The following is a 15,632-nucleotide window of genomic DNA, read 5'->3' on the forward strand; positions in this document are numbered from 1 at the left end:
TTACTTTTCACCTCTTACTGAATGGGAGAACTCTTGAGTCCTCTGAGGACAGTGGAGCTGTATGTGGGTTGTCTGTGTTCCCAGTTACATGGTTACAGCATCACTCCAGCTCTGCTGAAAACCAGTTCGTTCCTCCAAGCAGCTTGAACTAGCCTCAGCCTTTCTCACCTTTTCTGGGCTGCTGAGGCCTGGAATGGAGGGCAGCACCAATCTGAAATGAGGTGACAGTAAAATTTAAAAAAAAAAGATTCAAAATTGGGGATTTAAATCCTCTCCCAGATCATCTGCAGTTGTCAGAGATGGGGAAGCAGAGGACTGAAGGAAAAAGGTTCAGCAGCAAGGGACCTGTAGAAGAGGGAGAGAGTATGTGAAGAACCAAAGACATGGAAAGAGCAAAGTGCAGTTTAACTTGAGTGCAGAACAAGAACAGCACAAACAGAGGGTGGAAAGTCAGGCAAGGTTCTGAAGAGTTAAGAGGAGCTTAAAACAAACCTGGAGAGGCAAAATGAAGCCAACAGACAGCAACCCTAAGCAGAAGAGCAAACAAACCTCATTCAACTGTGTTAACTCTCTAGGAATCTTTAGCACTGAAAAGTCTCACAAACACTACAAATGCTTCATCACCACGCTAATAGCACTACTAAAACACACGTTAATTAGTAAAAGCAGAGTTTTAATAATGGCTTCTCTTCCCTCTAGTGCTCAGCACAGAGGACTTGGCTATCAAAAGAGCCAAATGAGGCCAAAAGGGCCTCTGTTCTCTAGAGGTAGCACCCTTGGAAAAACAAGGCACCCTGGTGGGATGAGCTGCTGCCAGAACTCTCTTTGGAAATAAGCAACATTTACTTCCCTAGTTAAAGTACCAACAGCATCTGAATCCTCTTCACCTGAACAGCACCTATGGTTTCCATCCGTTGCTTCAATCAGGTAACATCAGTGATGCAGTAAACGGTTTTGTGTTTGTTTTTTTTTTTCCAAAATCCCTTTTTGTCCACCAGCAGGCAGAAGAAATCCCCAAGCCTGAGTTTGCAGTCTGCACCTTTCCTTCCCAGGACAAATGCGTTGTTTTCCCTCTCTGTTTTTTTTTTTTTTTTTGTTATTTCCCAAAGCTCAGAGCAACTCTGTAGCATATGGAAAAGGAATTTGTTCATGCATTTCATCTTCCTCCTCCTTATCTCCTTCATGGATGGAATTGGTGGGATCATCTTGCTCAGCTCCTGCCCTTGTCTCAAAGAGCTGCTCCTCCAGGAAGGAGCTCCCGATGCCGTACTCCTCCTCGTGTGCCTTTATTTCTGCAGCTGAGATGTGGGGAGATCCCAGGACAAAGTCTGCAAACCTGCCAGATTTTTAAAGGGAGAAAAGCTATCAGCTGAGGAATGAAAAAAACATTCTGTAAATGCAGGGATGCTGCCAGGAGTGTTGGAAGGACATGCCCACGAGCAGTGGGGAAGTTGCAGCGTGAGCTAGGGAGACCTGAACAACAGGGAGCAAATGGCAATAACCCTGAACAGTTTTATTTTTTTCCTGCCTCATTTTTCTTTTCAGTCTTCAGCCTTTCCTATTTAGGTAACTTTGGCTGCTCTGGAGGCCATCTGCAAGGTCTTGTGACTAAGCAAGATGATCTAACTTCATTTTCACATCTTGTCAGCACTCAAGGGGTAATCCAGAGTAAGCGTTTGTAGACTTGGATAGATGGTACTTTTGCTTCTAAAAATAAATCAGAGCTGCAGCATGCCTGAGAACAAAGGTTGCAAGAATTCAGGTAAGTTGTCACTCCTAATTAAAGGAAAAATAGAGAGAACTTCACCTTCCTACACTGCTGTGCTATCACCTTGCTTCTGGTGCTGCATGCACACACTGGGCGAGCAGAGCTTAAGTCTTGGCAAAGAATTCCTGCTTCTGGTGAACTTGGAGCTGCAGACTGGGAATTCTGGAACTCCTTCAAGTAAATTCCAAAGTGAAGGAACAAAGCATGAACTCAGCACTCTCCTCAGCTTTCAAGTGGCCACAAACCTGGCTTTCAGTGGACAAATATGTTGGAAGAGCTGGAGGTTTCTGGCAAGCGTGTGGAAACAGACGGCAGTTCTGACACCTGGGTAAGTGTCGACAGCATCACAGAAATGTAAGAAAAAGGAAATGCAGCCACATTCTGCAGTTCTGGTAAGCTGATCAATAATTTACATTTGACACTTAACGTTTCTGTGAGGTGAATGTCGTCACCTTGCTCTTAGAAGCACTTTTTAGTTTAAATGGGGAACAGAGTTGGGCTGGCTGCCTTTTACAGGTTTGCCTTGTGTGGAACTATCTGCCCTCTAATCATAGAATCATGGAATGGGTTGGGTTGGAAGGGACCTCAGAGATCATCAAGTCCAACCCTTGATCCACTCCCACTGCAGTTCCCAGCCCATGGCACTCAGTGCCACATCCAGGCTCTTTGGAAAGATCTCCAGACACAGAGAATCCACTACTTCCCTGGGCAGCCCATTCCAATGGCTGATCACCCTCTCCAGAAAGAAATTCTTTCTCATCTCCAACCTAAACCTCCCCTGGCACAACTTGAGACCCTTTGTGCCCTCTTGTCTTGCTGAGAGTTGCCTGGGAAAAGAGCCCAACCCCCCCCTGGCTCCAACCTCCTTTCAGGGAGTTGCAGAGAGTGATGAGGTCTCCCCTGAGCCTCCTCTTCTCCAGCCTCAACACCCCCAGCTCCCTCAGCCCTTCCTTCCTCACAGGAATTCTGCTGGATCCCTTCACAGCCTCCTTGCTCTTCTCTGGACCTGCTCCAGCACCTCAATCTCCTTCCTGAGCTGAGGGGCTTAATGGAAGCTTGGAGGGGAACCTAACTTCACGTCAGAGTTCTGTTGCTTCTTTTTATTTCTGTGGTTTTCTAGTAAATAATTTATAAGAACTCAGTGGTATCTAGAAAATGCAACTGTCTCATTTGTTTTGTGCATTTGGCAGTAATTTGGCAACACTGCTGGGAGTTTTCACTTTTTGTATCTTTCAATCATGCTACAGAATGCAAGTATCTTAGAAAAAAAAGATTAAAAATTCAGGTTAGCAGTAGACCTCTAACACATGGCAGAGGGGCTGTCTGCATGCTCATCCAAGGAGGATGAAGGTTCCTGAAACTAGTTTTAACTTTTTATTGATTAAATTTGAGCTGACTGGGGCTCCTTGGAAATTGTGATACTTGGTTCTGAGGCAAGGGCCAAGTCTTTGTTGCTGGGTATTATGAAAAACTCTGCTCCTGATACCTTGAAGTTTCAGTTTTGATGGAAACAGACTGCTATTATGAATAATTTTATATTCTGCAATATTTTCTGGCTGCATTTATCTGACCCTTCCCTTCCTAACCCATATGTGTCTTAAGTTTGTCTCTTAATCTAAATCTGGAATAGCTCTTTTATCTGTTATACTTCCCAGGTGCAGCCATTGACTTTTCTTCCTATATATTCTTAGTCTTAGCTAATGATTGATTCCAAGTAACAAGATTTCTGGAGAGCTTAATACTGGTTTAATACATTTATATCATTATTTATCTCATTATTTATGTCATTTGTCATTTATATTTATTGCCAGGAAGCTGAAGAGGAGCCAGCAGTGTGCCCAGGTAGCCAAGAAGGCCAATGGCATCCTGGGCTGGCTCAGGAACAGCGTGGCCAGCAGGTCCAGGGAAGGGATTCTGCCCCTGTGCTCAGCTCTGGGGAGGCCACAGCTTGAGTCCTGTGTCCAGTTCTGGGCCCCTCAGCTCAGGAAGGAGATTGAGGTGCTGGAGCAGGTCCAGAGAAGAGCAAGGAGGCTGTGAAGGGATCCAGCAGAATTCCTGTGAGGAAGGGCTGAGGGAGCTGGGGGTGTTGAGGCTGGAGAAGAGGAGGCTCAGGGGAGACCTCATCACTCTCTCCAACTCCCTGAAAGGAGGTTGGAGCCAGGGGGGGGTTGGGCTCTTTTCCCAGGCAACTCTCAGCAAGACAAGAGGGCACAAAGGGTCTCAAGTTGTGCCAGGGGAGGTTTAGGTTGGAGATGAGAAAGAATTTCTTTCTGGAGAGGGTGATCAGGCATTGGAATGGGCTGCCCAGGGAAGTAGTGGATTCTCCGTGTCTGGAGATCTTTCCAGAGAGCCTGGATGTGGCACTGAGTGCCATGGGCTGGGAACCACGGGGGGAGTGGATCAAGGGTTGGACTTGATGATCTCTGAGGTCCCTTCCAACCCAGCCCATTCCATGATTCTGTGATCTTCAGAGTGCCCCAGTTTTATGCAATTGACCAAGTGCACTGCTCTAAAACCAGGAGGGATGGGCATTTCCCTGGTTAGATGGCCACCTGAGTCACTGTGTAGGAGGCTGCAGAGGCACTGCAGGAAGCCTGCAGGCTTTAGGGAAAGCTGCCATTACCATCTGTGCAGCTGTGAACATCTGCAAACTCTCAAGAGTAATTTGTGGTTGGAGAAGAGCAAGAGAAATGCACCAGGAACAGAGCCTGAAGTAGCTTTGGGCTCTGCAACAGTGCCTGTACAATGTGTCTCCTGTTCTAGAGGAGCCAGGTTTTCCTACCTGTGTGGGGACTGGAGCCTGGAGACAGCTAACCATGATGGGAAGTCAGGGTTCCTGCAGGCTGCACGTAACTCCTCCAGAGCTCTGGCAGTTTCTGCTTCCCCTTGTTCTCCATACTCCTCTTCAGTAAGGCATTTAAACACCATCTTCTGGGACCTGAAGTGGTTCTTCAGTTTTCTAGAATGAAATGAAACCAGTCTTTTTACAAGTCGTGATTACTGTCATGCTTCTTCTCTACTTCCTGCTATTGGCACACATTAACCATTTCTAAGGGGACAAGCTACATTCTTGCATTAAAATTTTAGGACAAGGTGTCTGATGTTTCTGTTTGCCCTAGGTCTTAGCTGAAGCTGTAGAATTCACCAGGATGGTACCTAAGGAGCTTCAAATGAGCTTTGGCTCATGTCCTCTCTGTGTGTGCATGGGCTAAGAGCTCAGGGAATTAAATCAATGGCTGCTTTGCTCAGCCATGTTTAGGTGCAATATGCAAAATGTGTCTGTGCAGAGACACAGCCTGAATCAAAACCCAGTCTGCATGTGTAACTTTGCAGACAAGCAGTGCTCTAAGCCTGTGATGAGTTGTTCATGTTGTTTACTAGATCACTTCCCTTAAATCTTGCTTTAAATTACAAAACTGAGTAGTCTTGAGGCCAAAATGTTTACAATCTGATGTTTTTTTAGCTGCTGCACAGCAATGTATAATATAATTAGCTATCAATTAGAAAGTGTGCCATGTTCTGTTCCCTTCTGTCAACTGCTTTTGATTTAAATGTTGTGATGAGTTAAGATAAGCAAGGGCTGGATGCCCATACAACTTTCAGCACTGTATAAAAACACCTGCTCCAACCAGCAGCATTCACCCTCCTCCTTATTTCCCTGGAAAGCAAGAATGAACTGCAGCTCTTATTCAGAGGTCAAACGGTAAAGGCCTTTCTGGCTCAGTGGGATCTGCACTGATCTTAACAACAAGTAAAGGAAGATTCTTAGTTATTCTGATACATCTGATGCACTGAGCTGTGTATCAGGGCCTCACAGTTTGGTGCTATTGCTTAGTGCTCTGAAAGCAGAAAAAAAACCCCTCATATTCTCCCAAGAGAAATCTGTAGAGCTGTATTAAAGTGCTTTTTTTGGTTCATGAACAGAACATAAAGAAGTCCTCATGGAGAACAAACTACAGGGTTTGAGGGTAAAACAGCTATGTTCTGACTTCTGTGAATTTGTAGCCAAATCCTCCTGATTGCAGAGTGAACCTGCTTACATCAGTTAAGTGCTGATCCTAGAATGTTGCTTCTGAAACAGTGCTTCTCAGCTGCAGGAAAAAAAATCTTCCAGGTGATAAATTCTACCTAGAAACAGCTACAACCCAGTCCAAACCTTTAAAAAGATCAGAAGGGCAAAGCAGTAATGTTCTTAAAAGCTAAACTTGTGTAAAAGGCTAAAAAAAATGAAATTATTTGCTTTTTATTCTTTATTCTTTTGCTTGTGCCAGTTCTAGCCTTTGCCTCTTCCTGGTTCTCTGCAGTTCATCAGAAGTCCACAGCTACAGAACAGCCTGCACTAAAGTTTCTTATTTGGATGCCACCATTAAAGGTAAAAAACAGATGTAAATTGGAAGGACTTCTTAAAATCTTCATTTGGGTGCTGTATTTGTGATAAAACATGCTACAAATTGAGGGACTGGCAAACACAGTCCCATATTGCTAATAAAAGTGCTTAGCAAACTAAGCTCTATATACTGCAAGCAGTTCCCATTCTGAATATAAATGGGATATATCTAAATGTATTCCAGTCCTACAATATAATATTCCTCTGGGAATCCAGGGGGAAGTCTCCACAGTGGTAGCAGATTGTTTCCATGAATTAAAGACAGAGATGTACATCTAGGGTCTGCACAACCCTGGAAAACTAAAATTAATGTAAACCATTCTTTTTGTGGGTTTGAAGGCTCTCAACTCAACACTATCTAACCTGCAAGGACTGCCACTTTTTAACATCTGCTTCCTAGTACTGTTTTGTCCCTAAGATTCAGTAAAAGTTACCTGCAGATTCTCTCACTACCCAGGAAACCCAGGCAGTGTTGATGCAGTCAGATCATTAAACCAGAAATGTTTTCACATGCTGCACACCCACAAGGTGCTACATTAAGTTTCCTTTCTCCACTCTCCATAGAACTAAATTCATGCTTAAAACTGTGAAATAATTAAATTCCTGTGTCTTGGGGATTTAAACCTTCTCTACAAGAGTTTTACCTCTGATTAAAAATATAAAACCAGCATTAGAAATTCATCAATCAGCACTGAGGGGTTGTTTGTTTTGTTTTTTTTTTTCCCATAATCAGCCTCCCAATATTTCCTGGTGATCCCAGGGACTTGGATGTTCACAACTGCCATACAAACCTGCCCAGGTGACAAGCAGCACCCAGGGGGTACCAGAGGCCTTTGGAACCAAGGCAGAGAGCTATGACTGCATATGCCACTTGAGGTATGGTGACACCACAATAAATCAAGACAAAGGCTGTTAATTGCAGTGTCCAGGTGAACAAGGTTATGCTCAGGTCTGTGGTAAGTGGGCCATGCTGGTAGCAAGTGGCAAAGCTGGTTGTTCCAACAGCCAGAAAATATCCTGCAGAAACACAAAAGGAGGACATGGAGGACACTTGCAGCCCAGAAAGCCAACCTTATCCTGGGCTGCTTCAAGAGAAATGTGGCCAGGAGTTCAAGGGAGGGGATGTCCCCCTCTGCTCTGCTCTGATGAGACCCCACCTGGAGAACTGTGTCCAGTTCTGGAGCCCCTATTACAAGAAAGACATGGATGTGCTGGAGTGTGTCCAGAGAAGGGCCAGGAGGATGCTCAGAGGGCTGGAGCAGCTCTGCTGTGAGGACAGACTGAGAGAGTTGGGGTTGTTCAGTCTGGAGAGGAGAAGGCTCTGAGGAGACCTTGTTGTGGCCTTCCAGTGTCTGCAGGGGCTACAAGGAAGCTGGGGAGGGACTTTTTAGGATGGCAGGAAGTGAGAGGAGCAGGGGGAATGGATTCAAACCAGAGGAGGGGAGATTTAGGTTGGAAGTTAAGAAGTTCCTCACCATGAGGGTGGTGAGACGCTGGCACAGGTTGCTCAGAGAGGGGGTGGAAGCCCCATCCATCCCTGGAAGTTTTTAAGGCCAGGCTGGAGAGGGCTCTGAGCAACCTGAGCTGGGGGGAGGTTCTGATCCATGGCAGGGGGCTTGGAACTGGATGAGCTTTAAGGTCCCTTCCAACCCTGAAAATGCTATGATTCTCTGAAACAGATGCACATCATCCCTGTAAACTGCCTCAGTTTGGTTCACAGTGTTCAACAGCTGCAAAGTACAGCAGCCTTGGGAATACTGCATTGTCTATGGCTTAGGAGAAAAAGCACTCCATAAATGAGTCACTTGATTTGGCTTGTTTTTTAGGCAGTTATTCACCTAACCACTAATTAAAACCAAAATCTGCAGTACATTTCTTGATAATTTTCTTACCCAATAAGTAGTATCTGTGCTCAGACCACAACCACTGCATGTTCTCTTTGAAGCAGTAAATAAAATAGAGAGAGGACATCCAGCAGCCACTCATTAAGATCCAGAAGGTACTGTGCTGGAAATTAAAAATAAATAAATAAATTTTAAAACAAAACAAAACTTAAAAAATAAAATAATCCGAGTCAGAATCAGCACCACTGTGTGCAAGGGAACTCACAGGCAAAACCAGGTGTGAGATCTGGTAGAGTTAAAGGGTTTAGGATCTGTGTAAGGATCTTCAGCTAAACCATGTCAGTTCTAAGGGGTAGCAACTGCATCTCTGTGTTTGTGCACCATGTCCCAGTGTCATGGTGTGAGCCTGCTGCAGTGTATTTCCAATGAACACACCTCAGCAGTACTGTGGGAATGCACAGACTTTGTAAAACTGAAGGAAAAATTCACATCTGCTTTGCAATGAGTTGTGTTTGGTGAATGGGGGAGAATCTGTCCCAGCTGCCACTAAAACTATATTCTGATATAGGTTGATTCATAAATTCAAAAGCAAGCTTAGCTCCAGTCCAATAAAAATAATCTATGCTTCAGAATAGCCTCTTGTTGTACATCAGCAACCTCCTGTTTACTTCAAACTTAGGAGCAAGCTAATTAGAACTTTTCTCTGACCCAACTGTACTTGACACAAGGAATCCTGCAGTCATTTCAGTGGAGTTGCTCGGCCACAAAACCAGAGATTCACTTCCTATACTGTGATTGATTATACTATGATTAACTTCCTGTGATGATGATTTTGTTTTATAAATGCAGATTTACCCTTGGAATAAATCTTTTACATGTCAACAGGACAAAGACTAGCAGAGCAAGAACCCCCAGCATTACTCCAGAAAGGTAAAAGAACTTGGTACTCCTGCAAGAGAACAACAGAGAACATGGTGAGAAGTATAATTTGTAACTGGTTAAGATGCCAGTATTTATAAAAACAGCAGTGGTCTTCAATAAGGAATTAACAAAGCTGTAAGTTAGAATCAGTGGTTAACAGGCCCTGTTTAGGTATTAAATCCATGTATGGAAAAATTCCTAACAGATACTCAAGGTCACCAAAGTTGTTAAAGGTTAGGAGATTACACTGGTTTTTTTTTAAAGCTCCCACTTTTTCTGATTTCATTGGGCCTTCTAGTTTCTAGTAATCTTATTTTCTTCTATGTACTGATACAGTTCTGTACTGTTCAAAAAAAAACCCACAAACACACAAGGTGGGTTGTTGGTTTTTTTTTTTCAGCAGCTTAAGCATTTATTAATTCTGGCTTTTAAATGCAGAGTTAACTCTATAAAACCTGTGGCTGCTCTGCTTGTTCCAGAGGTGCCTCCTGAAAAGTAATTTGTGACTCACTTTGAAGTCACAGGATGCACTTTTTGCTCCAACTGTCCTACCTTACATGCTATGCAAAATATGCATTAAAAAAATTATGGACAAAGGTTGGCATCAAGGTGGAGATGAGGCCCCAGATGACCTCATCTTAAGTGTTTCCTGCTGCAGAAAGGTATCATTTATATATTTAAATATATATATATTTTAAGTGTATATATTTAAATAATGCATGCAGCATTATTTATTATTCAGCAAATCTCTCTGGGAGAGAGAATTTCCTCTGAATCCCCTCTCCTGCTTGCTGAGGATTTTCTTGGAGTTAGCCAGTGCTGGAGGCTTGGATACAAGATCCCTAACTCAGCTAAGTGACTCAGGAAGAGTCAATCTGTCCAAACACAAACAGTATGAAAAAGTTTTAATTATGTGTTTTGCTATTTCACTTTCCCAAAAAAAAGCCTCTTCAGCTTAGAAAACAGACCAAAAATGCACAGGGTTTGGGAAAAAAGGTCAAGAACCAGCAGCTAGTACTCACCTGCTCAGGCTGTTTGCAAAATGGAACAGAAAAATTCCAGCTACAAACAAAAACAAGAGCTTTCCATCTAGCACTAAAAAAAGGGGGAGAAAAATAGAAATGGACTTTTAATTCAATCTGACATGTTGAATATATAAAAAATATCAGCAGAAAAGTCCCAGGCTTCTTACAGAAGAGTTGGTCCCTTCGGTACCACTGGCAAAGCTCTCTGGAAGCTTTTTTACTCACTTTCTTGTTTCACACTCAGGGTGTAGGGTTGGGTTTTGAAGGGCTGTATCTTGAAACAAGTATCATCTCCATATGCTTTGATGCTGATGGAGGTTTCTGTAGTTGTCTCTGGTTTCCAGAAGATTCTAACAGCACATGCAGCAAACTCAAAGACAGTTTCTGCATTACGACAGTTGCTTTTTTCTGGTATGGGCTCAAACCTGAACATGTCTCTGCTGGTAATTTTTACCTAAAGACACACAAGAGAAGACACAGAGAAGGAGCTCACAGTCAGGGTTGCTTTCCTGCACTCTACAGCCTGTCAGCCTCCATGTGAGAATGAATATCAGTACTGAGAGCTTGAGAATAAAAGAACAATTCTGAATTAATGCTGGCTATTAATATGAGGCAAAGTTTGCTTGCTTAGTGATTCAGAGAACTCAACGTGAGCAAAGTTCTATGGAGGGGCCATCCAAAAACTTGATGGGTTTGGTTTTACCCTGACACTTGTCCACACACAGATTTCTAACAAAAACCTGTAATATGTGACTGACAGGTCACAGATGGGCTTTTTTTTTATATCCATACATTTCTCCATTCCTCTACTGAACCGTATGAAGTTGGACTTGATGTTCTTGTAGTTCAGAATACAATGTTCATGTTAGGGACAGAAGAGGAATAAGGGCAATTAAAGTTCTCACAACCAGAAATTTAAATATAAGCTAATTCCCATGGGGTATTTCAGGGTTTCTTGCTAGTTCCCAGCACCCTCTCCTGCCAAACTGGTAAGAGATCTTGTCCATCTTCTGAGATGGAATGATCTTCCTGAAGATTGTGATTCAATGTGAGCTCCTGACCAGGGCCTATGAGACAACAAAGACCCATCTACAAAAAAAGTGATGCAACAGGTAATAGAACAGGCTTCTCCCAGGTCAAAAAGCAATTCCTCGAAATTCAGAAAAATCTGAATTTCCTGGTTTAAAACATTTACTTCAGGAAGGCTCATGTCACAGCTGGAGGGTTTCACCACCTGAGGTCTTCTACCATTCACAGAAACATCTGCAGCATGTTCCTGAGGAAAACAGTCCTGGGAAGAAAGAGGTTTTCCCCTTCCTTTACATATGAGAGTGAATTCCCTCCAACAGTGATGAAGTGAAACTGTTTCCTTCCCTTGGTTAGGGACATGCTTCCCAGGATAAAAAAAAAAAAAAAAAAAAAAAGGAACCATGCAGATATTTTTATAGTGTTTTGAGCTAATCTTTAAATGTCTTTCTTGTAAGCTGACCCTCTTACTCAGAAAAAAAACCCAGAAAAACACTGCTACTGCTGCTTTCATTGGTCACAGTTTAATGCACCTTTGGTTCCCATACTGTGGCCTGGCATGCTGCAGTGAGTGAGTCACAGAACTGCATTTTATCCTCAAAATTTTAAGTTTTTATAAAGGTTTAGGTGGTAAACAAGAGCATTTGTTGCAGAGGTTAACAGTGGTTGGTCTGTCAGGAGAAAAAGTGTGCAACAAAATAATATGCAAGCCTAGGTTCATGTCTGTGTGGCACCACAACATGAGCCTGCCTGATAGTTCTCCTTTTAATGAAGAGAAGCCAAACTTCCCTGCAGCTGACCTGGAGGATCACAGTGCTGCATTTTCATCATGGTCCTACCCCTGTTCAAGGTGCAAGTCACACAGAGATACAGTTCTGATTGTGCTAACTGATCACAGAGTCTGCTGGCAGGAGTTCACATGAGATGTATCCCCTATCTGAATGATCCCCAAAACAGCCTCTTACCTGAAGAGTGGACCAAAGGTACTTCAGGTGAATGGTTCTGTTGTGGACATAGCAGAAACAGTTCTCACCCTGATTCTGGATGACATCCATTTCCTGCAAAAGGATACAGTTTCTACCTGGGGGAGGAGCAGAGAAGTTCATCTTAAGTTTGTTTCAAATGCAAATGTACAATTTTCCTCCATTTCCTTGTTACAGGTGCTTGAGGGAGTCACAAGCAATTTGTAGATAATCAAAAACCATGCTGCAGGGCAGCACGTTCAGTATGATTCAGACAAAAATTCAAATTAAGACTTCAAGTCAAGTCATTTAGGCTCCACAATAAACTGCAAACACTGATGGAAAAATAAAATAATAAAAAAATGAAGGTGGCATTTTAAAAAAAAATGTAATCCATAAAAGCTTAGCTTTGGCATCAGTTGTTTTGATGGTGCTGGAAGGGGGCTTCTGGGCCAAATTCACTGCTGGCACGAGTGGGTGTAACTCCACCAGAGTGGCTGCTTACACCAGTGGTGATGGCAACTGTGGGAGTCTGAGCAGGTAAACAACCTTGCATATTAAAATAGTCATTCAGCACATGACATGGCTGCTGATGGCAGAAAGTGTAAGACAATGTAGACACTGTCAGACACTCAGAACAGCAAAATGAGTATGTGCAAAATAGTCTCAATCTGGACAAGGAGATACTGGTAGCAGGTAAAAACCTGCCCTGTCCCTGTAAGGAAGCTGAACTTAGGCTAAATAATTTTTAACCCATGTAATTAAGCCAATGAAAAATACCAGTCTGGAATACCTAAGTTTATTAAGTCATTCCAGAATTAAAGCATCCACAGATGATCCAGGGAAAGTAAACTGATGTAAACTTAACATCTGAGCATTTTTGTTGTGGAAAGTTAACCACCTGATTAATTTTCATCCATGGCAAACTGAAGAGGAGGGAGCACAACCCTTGCCTGTACCTCTTGACAGGCATTTCTATAAAAGTCATCAGGTGAAGTTGTGAAAGGATTAATTTGTCTCTGAGCAGAGCAGGTGAAGCTGGGCACGACCCGGGGCTAAAACAGAGATAATCCAGTGATAGGAAATGGCAACGTGTCATGAGGACCAAAACACAGCCCAGCAGCCACACCTCCCCTCCAAGGTGTTCCAGGATATTCAGGCACTAAATGATGGATCCCCATGAATGTCCTCCATACCTAACATTAGCAAGTAGTTTGTTTTTTTGGTTTTTTTTTTTTTTCCAAAGGCACTTTCAAGGCACTTTCTCTAGAAAAATACGTGTGCTTCAATCATAACATCAGCTCCAGAGTCCAAAACACATTCCAAAAGGAAAGATGCTTCCGAATGTGTGAGATGGAGGAAGATTTTACCTACTGTGAGGACACACAGAGTGCCAGCTCCCGAGTTTTGAGCCTATGAGCAGTGGACAGCATAAAAGAATCGCTCAGGCTGGAAAAAGTCTTAAAAGATCATCAAATCCAACCTCATCCTAACCCTAATTCTGACGACCCGGCACCTGCTGCAGGATCTAGAGGACGCCCGGGCCTGGGGAACACCAAGGCAAGGAGTGTGTGTGGGGGGGGGGGGTGGAGTTTAGTGAGTTAAGATCGTTCCTAAGAATACCCTTTAGGGTTATTTTCTGCCTTCATCGACAGAAGATCCGTTCTGCACCCAATTTTCCCGAACCAACCTCCCGAAGCATCCGGGAGGGCGCGGCACAGGCTCCGGTCCGCCTTCCCCCTCCAATGGTTCCCGCAGGTTTTCCCAGTGCCCGCTCCCCCCCCGCCCCGAGGTACCCCCCACATTATTCCTGTGGGAACTGGACTCAGGTGGGATCGATCAGCAGGAGATAAAACCCAAGGGTCAGACCCCCTCTCAGGCTCGGCCGCGGCGGGGGAGGATGCGGCGGCCTCGGCCCTTCCGCCCGGGCAGCGCCATTTTGGGCAGCACGGAGGTCGCGCTGTCCCGGGGGCGATGGAGGCTGAGGGGAGACCGGAGGGAGGACAGCGTGGTGACCCCCGCTCCCTGCTCGCAAGGGAGAGAACACCCCCGATACCATCCTGCGAGCACCGGGGCAGGGGAAAGAGACCCCCGCCCGTCCTGCCCCGCGCAGCTCCCCGGGAACCGGGATGGGGATGGGGAGGAGGGGTATCCCGGTACCTGCTGCCAGCGCCTGCCCGCTGCCCCCGTCCACCCCGCATAGCGCCAGGAGGAGCAGCCCCAGCCCGGTTCCCAGCCCTGTTCGGGCCCCGGGGCGCTGCCAGCACCGGGACGGCCCCTCCGGACTCATGTGGCGGCCGCCGGGTTCGGCCTCGCCCCTGACGGCCGCGGGGAAGGCGGGGAAGAAGGGGAGGTGCGGCCCAGCGATCCCCGCCGCTCGCTTCCTGACCCCGCGGCGGGATGGGTAGGGCGGACATGGGAAGGGGGGGATTCACCCCGGTTTATCCCCGTGGATTTGCGGGGAGCAGGCGAGAGCCCCGAAAAGGGAGAGATCCGGGTCCTGGGCGCGGCGGAGGGTGGGATGCACCGCGAAGGGTGTGTGACAGCCCATGCCGTGTGTTCCTCCGGCTGGTTGGGTTCCAGGGTTTCCCTGGAAGCTCAAGAGTGTGCGCTTGGAAAGGAAAAATGGGAAAAAGAGAAAGGAAAAATGATGGGAAAGGTCAGGCGGGGCGTGCCCATGGATGGTCGGTGCATGGCTGAGCGGGAATCTCGGCTGCCTCTATCAACCCTGGTATAAATGGTGACAGAAACGAAGGAGGCTGTGGGCAGCTTGGGACACTTGACAAGCCGAGGCAGAGCTCCCCTGGGCAGAAGGAGTCCATATTTCCCACCCTGTGCCTGAGACCTCTTCCCCTCCCAGCCCGAGGGAAATCCCGACTCAAGGCCACCATCACCCCGCTGTGGCTGTGTCACCCATCCAACCCCACGGGTTCTTCAGACCATCTGCCCGACCGGAGGAGCTCCCTGAGTCACCCTTCAGTCAGTGCTTGGATGAGAGAGAGGAGCATCCACAGCTTTTTTGGTGTTTCCTCAGCCTCCACAAGAAGGGTCTGGAGCCGGATGCGGCATTCCCCCCTTGGCACCGCAAAGACGCAAGCGGGGTCCAGCCAGGCCCATTCCCTCTTGCTCGCTGTGGTGGTTTTAGGTTGCTTGTCAGTCACTTGTCAAGGGTGGAAGGGCTGGAGCTTTTCCCCTGCTCTCTGAAAATCAATGAACGCCATTTTACCAAGGCATTCTGGCATCACCCATGTCTATTTTTACCCAACTCGGCCTTCCCAACCTCCTTGCTTCGCTGCCACGCGTTCCCTTCGTCGCTCTTAAAACTCCGCCGTTTCTCTGCCTGAAGATGCCTTTTCCTTGGGGTTTTATTTCTGAGCGTTTAGGGCTGGATCCAATTCCCCCCCGGGGGTGTCAGGAGGGGCTTTTTTTCTTTTTTTTTTTTTAACACCTGAAGGGGGCTGCCCACTGCCTTGCACCTTGTCTCAGCGCTTACATCTGCGGGGAGTGGGTGGTGTAGGGCTGAGCCTCTCCTCGCCTCCTACACCCGCTCGGCACTGGCTGGGCTGGCACATAACTGTGGAGTGTTCCTTGCCAGTACTGAGGAAGTGGAGAGCCAGGGCAAAAAATAGTTGGGATTTGAAAGCAACATCTGACAAAGTTTGGTCTTCCAAGGGAAGCAGCCACTGATTTCTGTCTTTT

The 15,632-nt window shown here is 45.7% G+C and overlaps 1 protein-coding gene across 4 annotated transcripts; it reads right to left on the bottom strand.

Annotated features, from left to right (window-relative positions):
- Positions 1 to 641: 641 nt before the first annotated feature.
- NEMP2 (nuclear envelope integral membrane protein 2) lies at positions 642 to 14,226 on the bottom strand. Of its 4 annotated transcripts, none has more exons than XM_030454739.1 (9): positions 14,094 to 14,226; positions 11,937 to 12,052; positions 10,171 to 10,399; positions 9,943 to 10,015; positions 8,855 to 8,948; positions 8,048 to 8,162; positions 6,947 to 7,172; positions 4,551 to 4,727; positions 642 to 1,336 (listed from the first exon to the last, which is right to left on the bottom strand). In XM_030454739.1, the coding sequence occupies exons 1-9, from the start codon at positions 14,221 to 14,223 to the stop codon at positions 1,111 to 1,113; spliced, it is 1,386 nt and encodes a 461-aa protein (XP_030310599.1). In that variant the 5' UTR covers positions 14,224 to 14,226; the 3' UTR covers positions 642 to 1,110. The 4 variants fall into 4 exon arrangements, with proteins under 4 accessions (XP_030310599.1, XP_030310600.1, XP_030310601.1 ...); XM_030454740.1 differs by lacking the exon at positions 14,094 to 14,226 and adding an exon at positions 13,737 to 13,814; XM_030454741.1 differs by lacking the exon at positions 14,094 to 14,226 and adding an exon at positions 12,835 to 12,873.
- Between the last annotated feature and the right edge of the window lie 1,406 nt (positions 14,227 to 15,632).

This window comes from Calypte anna, chromosome 7 (genome assembly GCF_003957555.1).
Source record: "Calypte anna isolate BGI_N300 chromosome 7, bCalAnn1_v1.p, whole genome shotgun sequence".
NCBI lineage: Eukaryota > Metazoa > Chordata > Aves > Apodiformes > Trochilidae > Calypte > Calypte anna.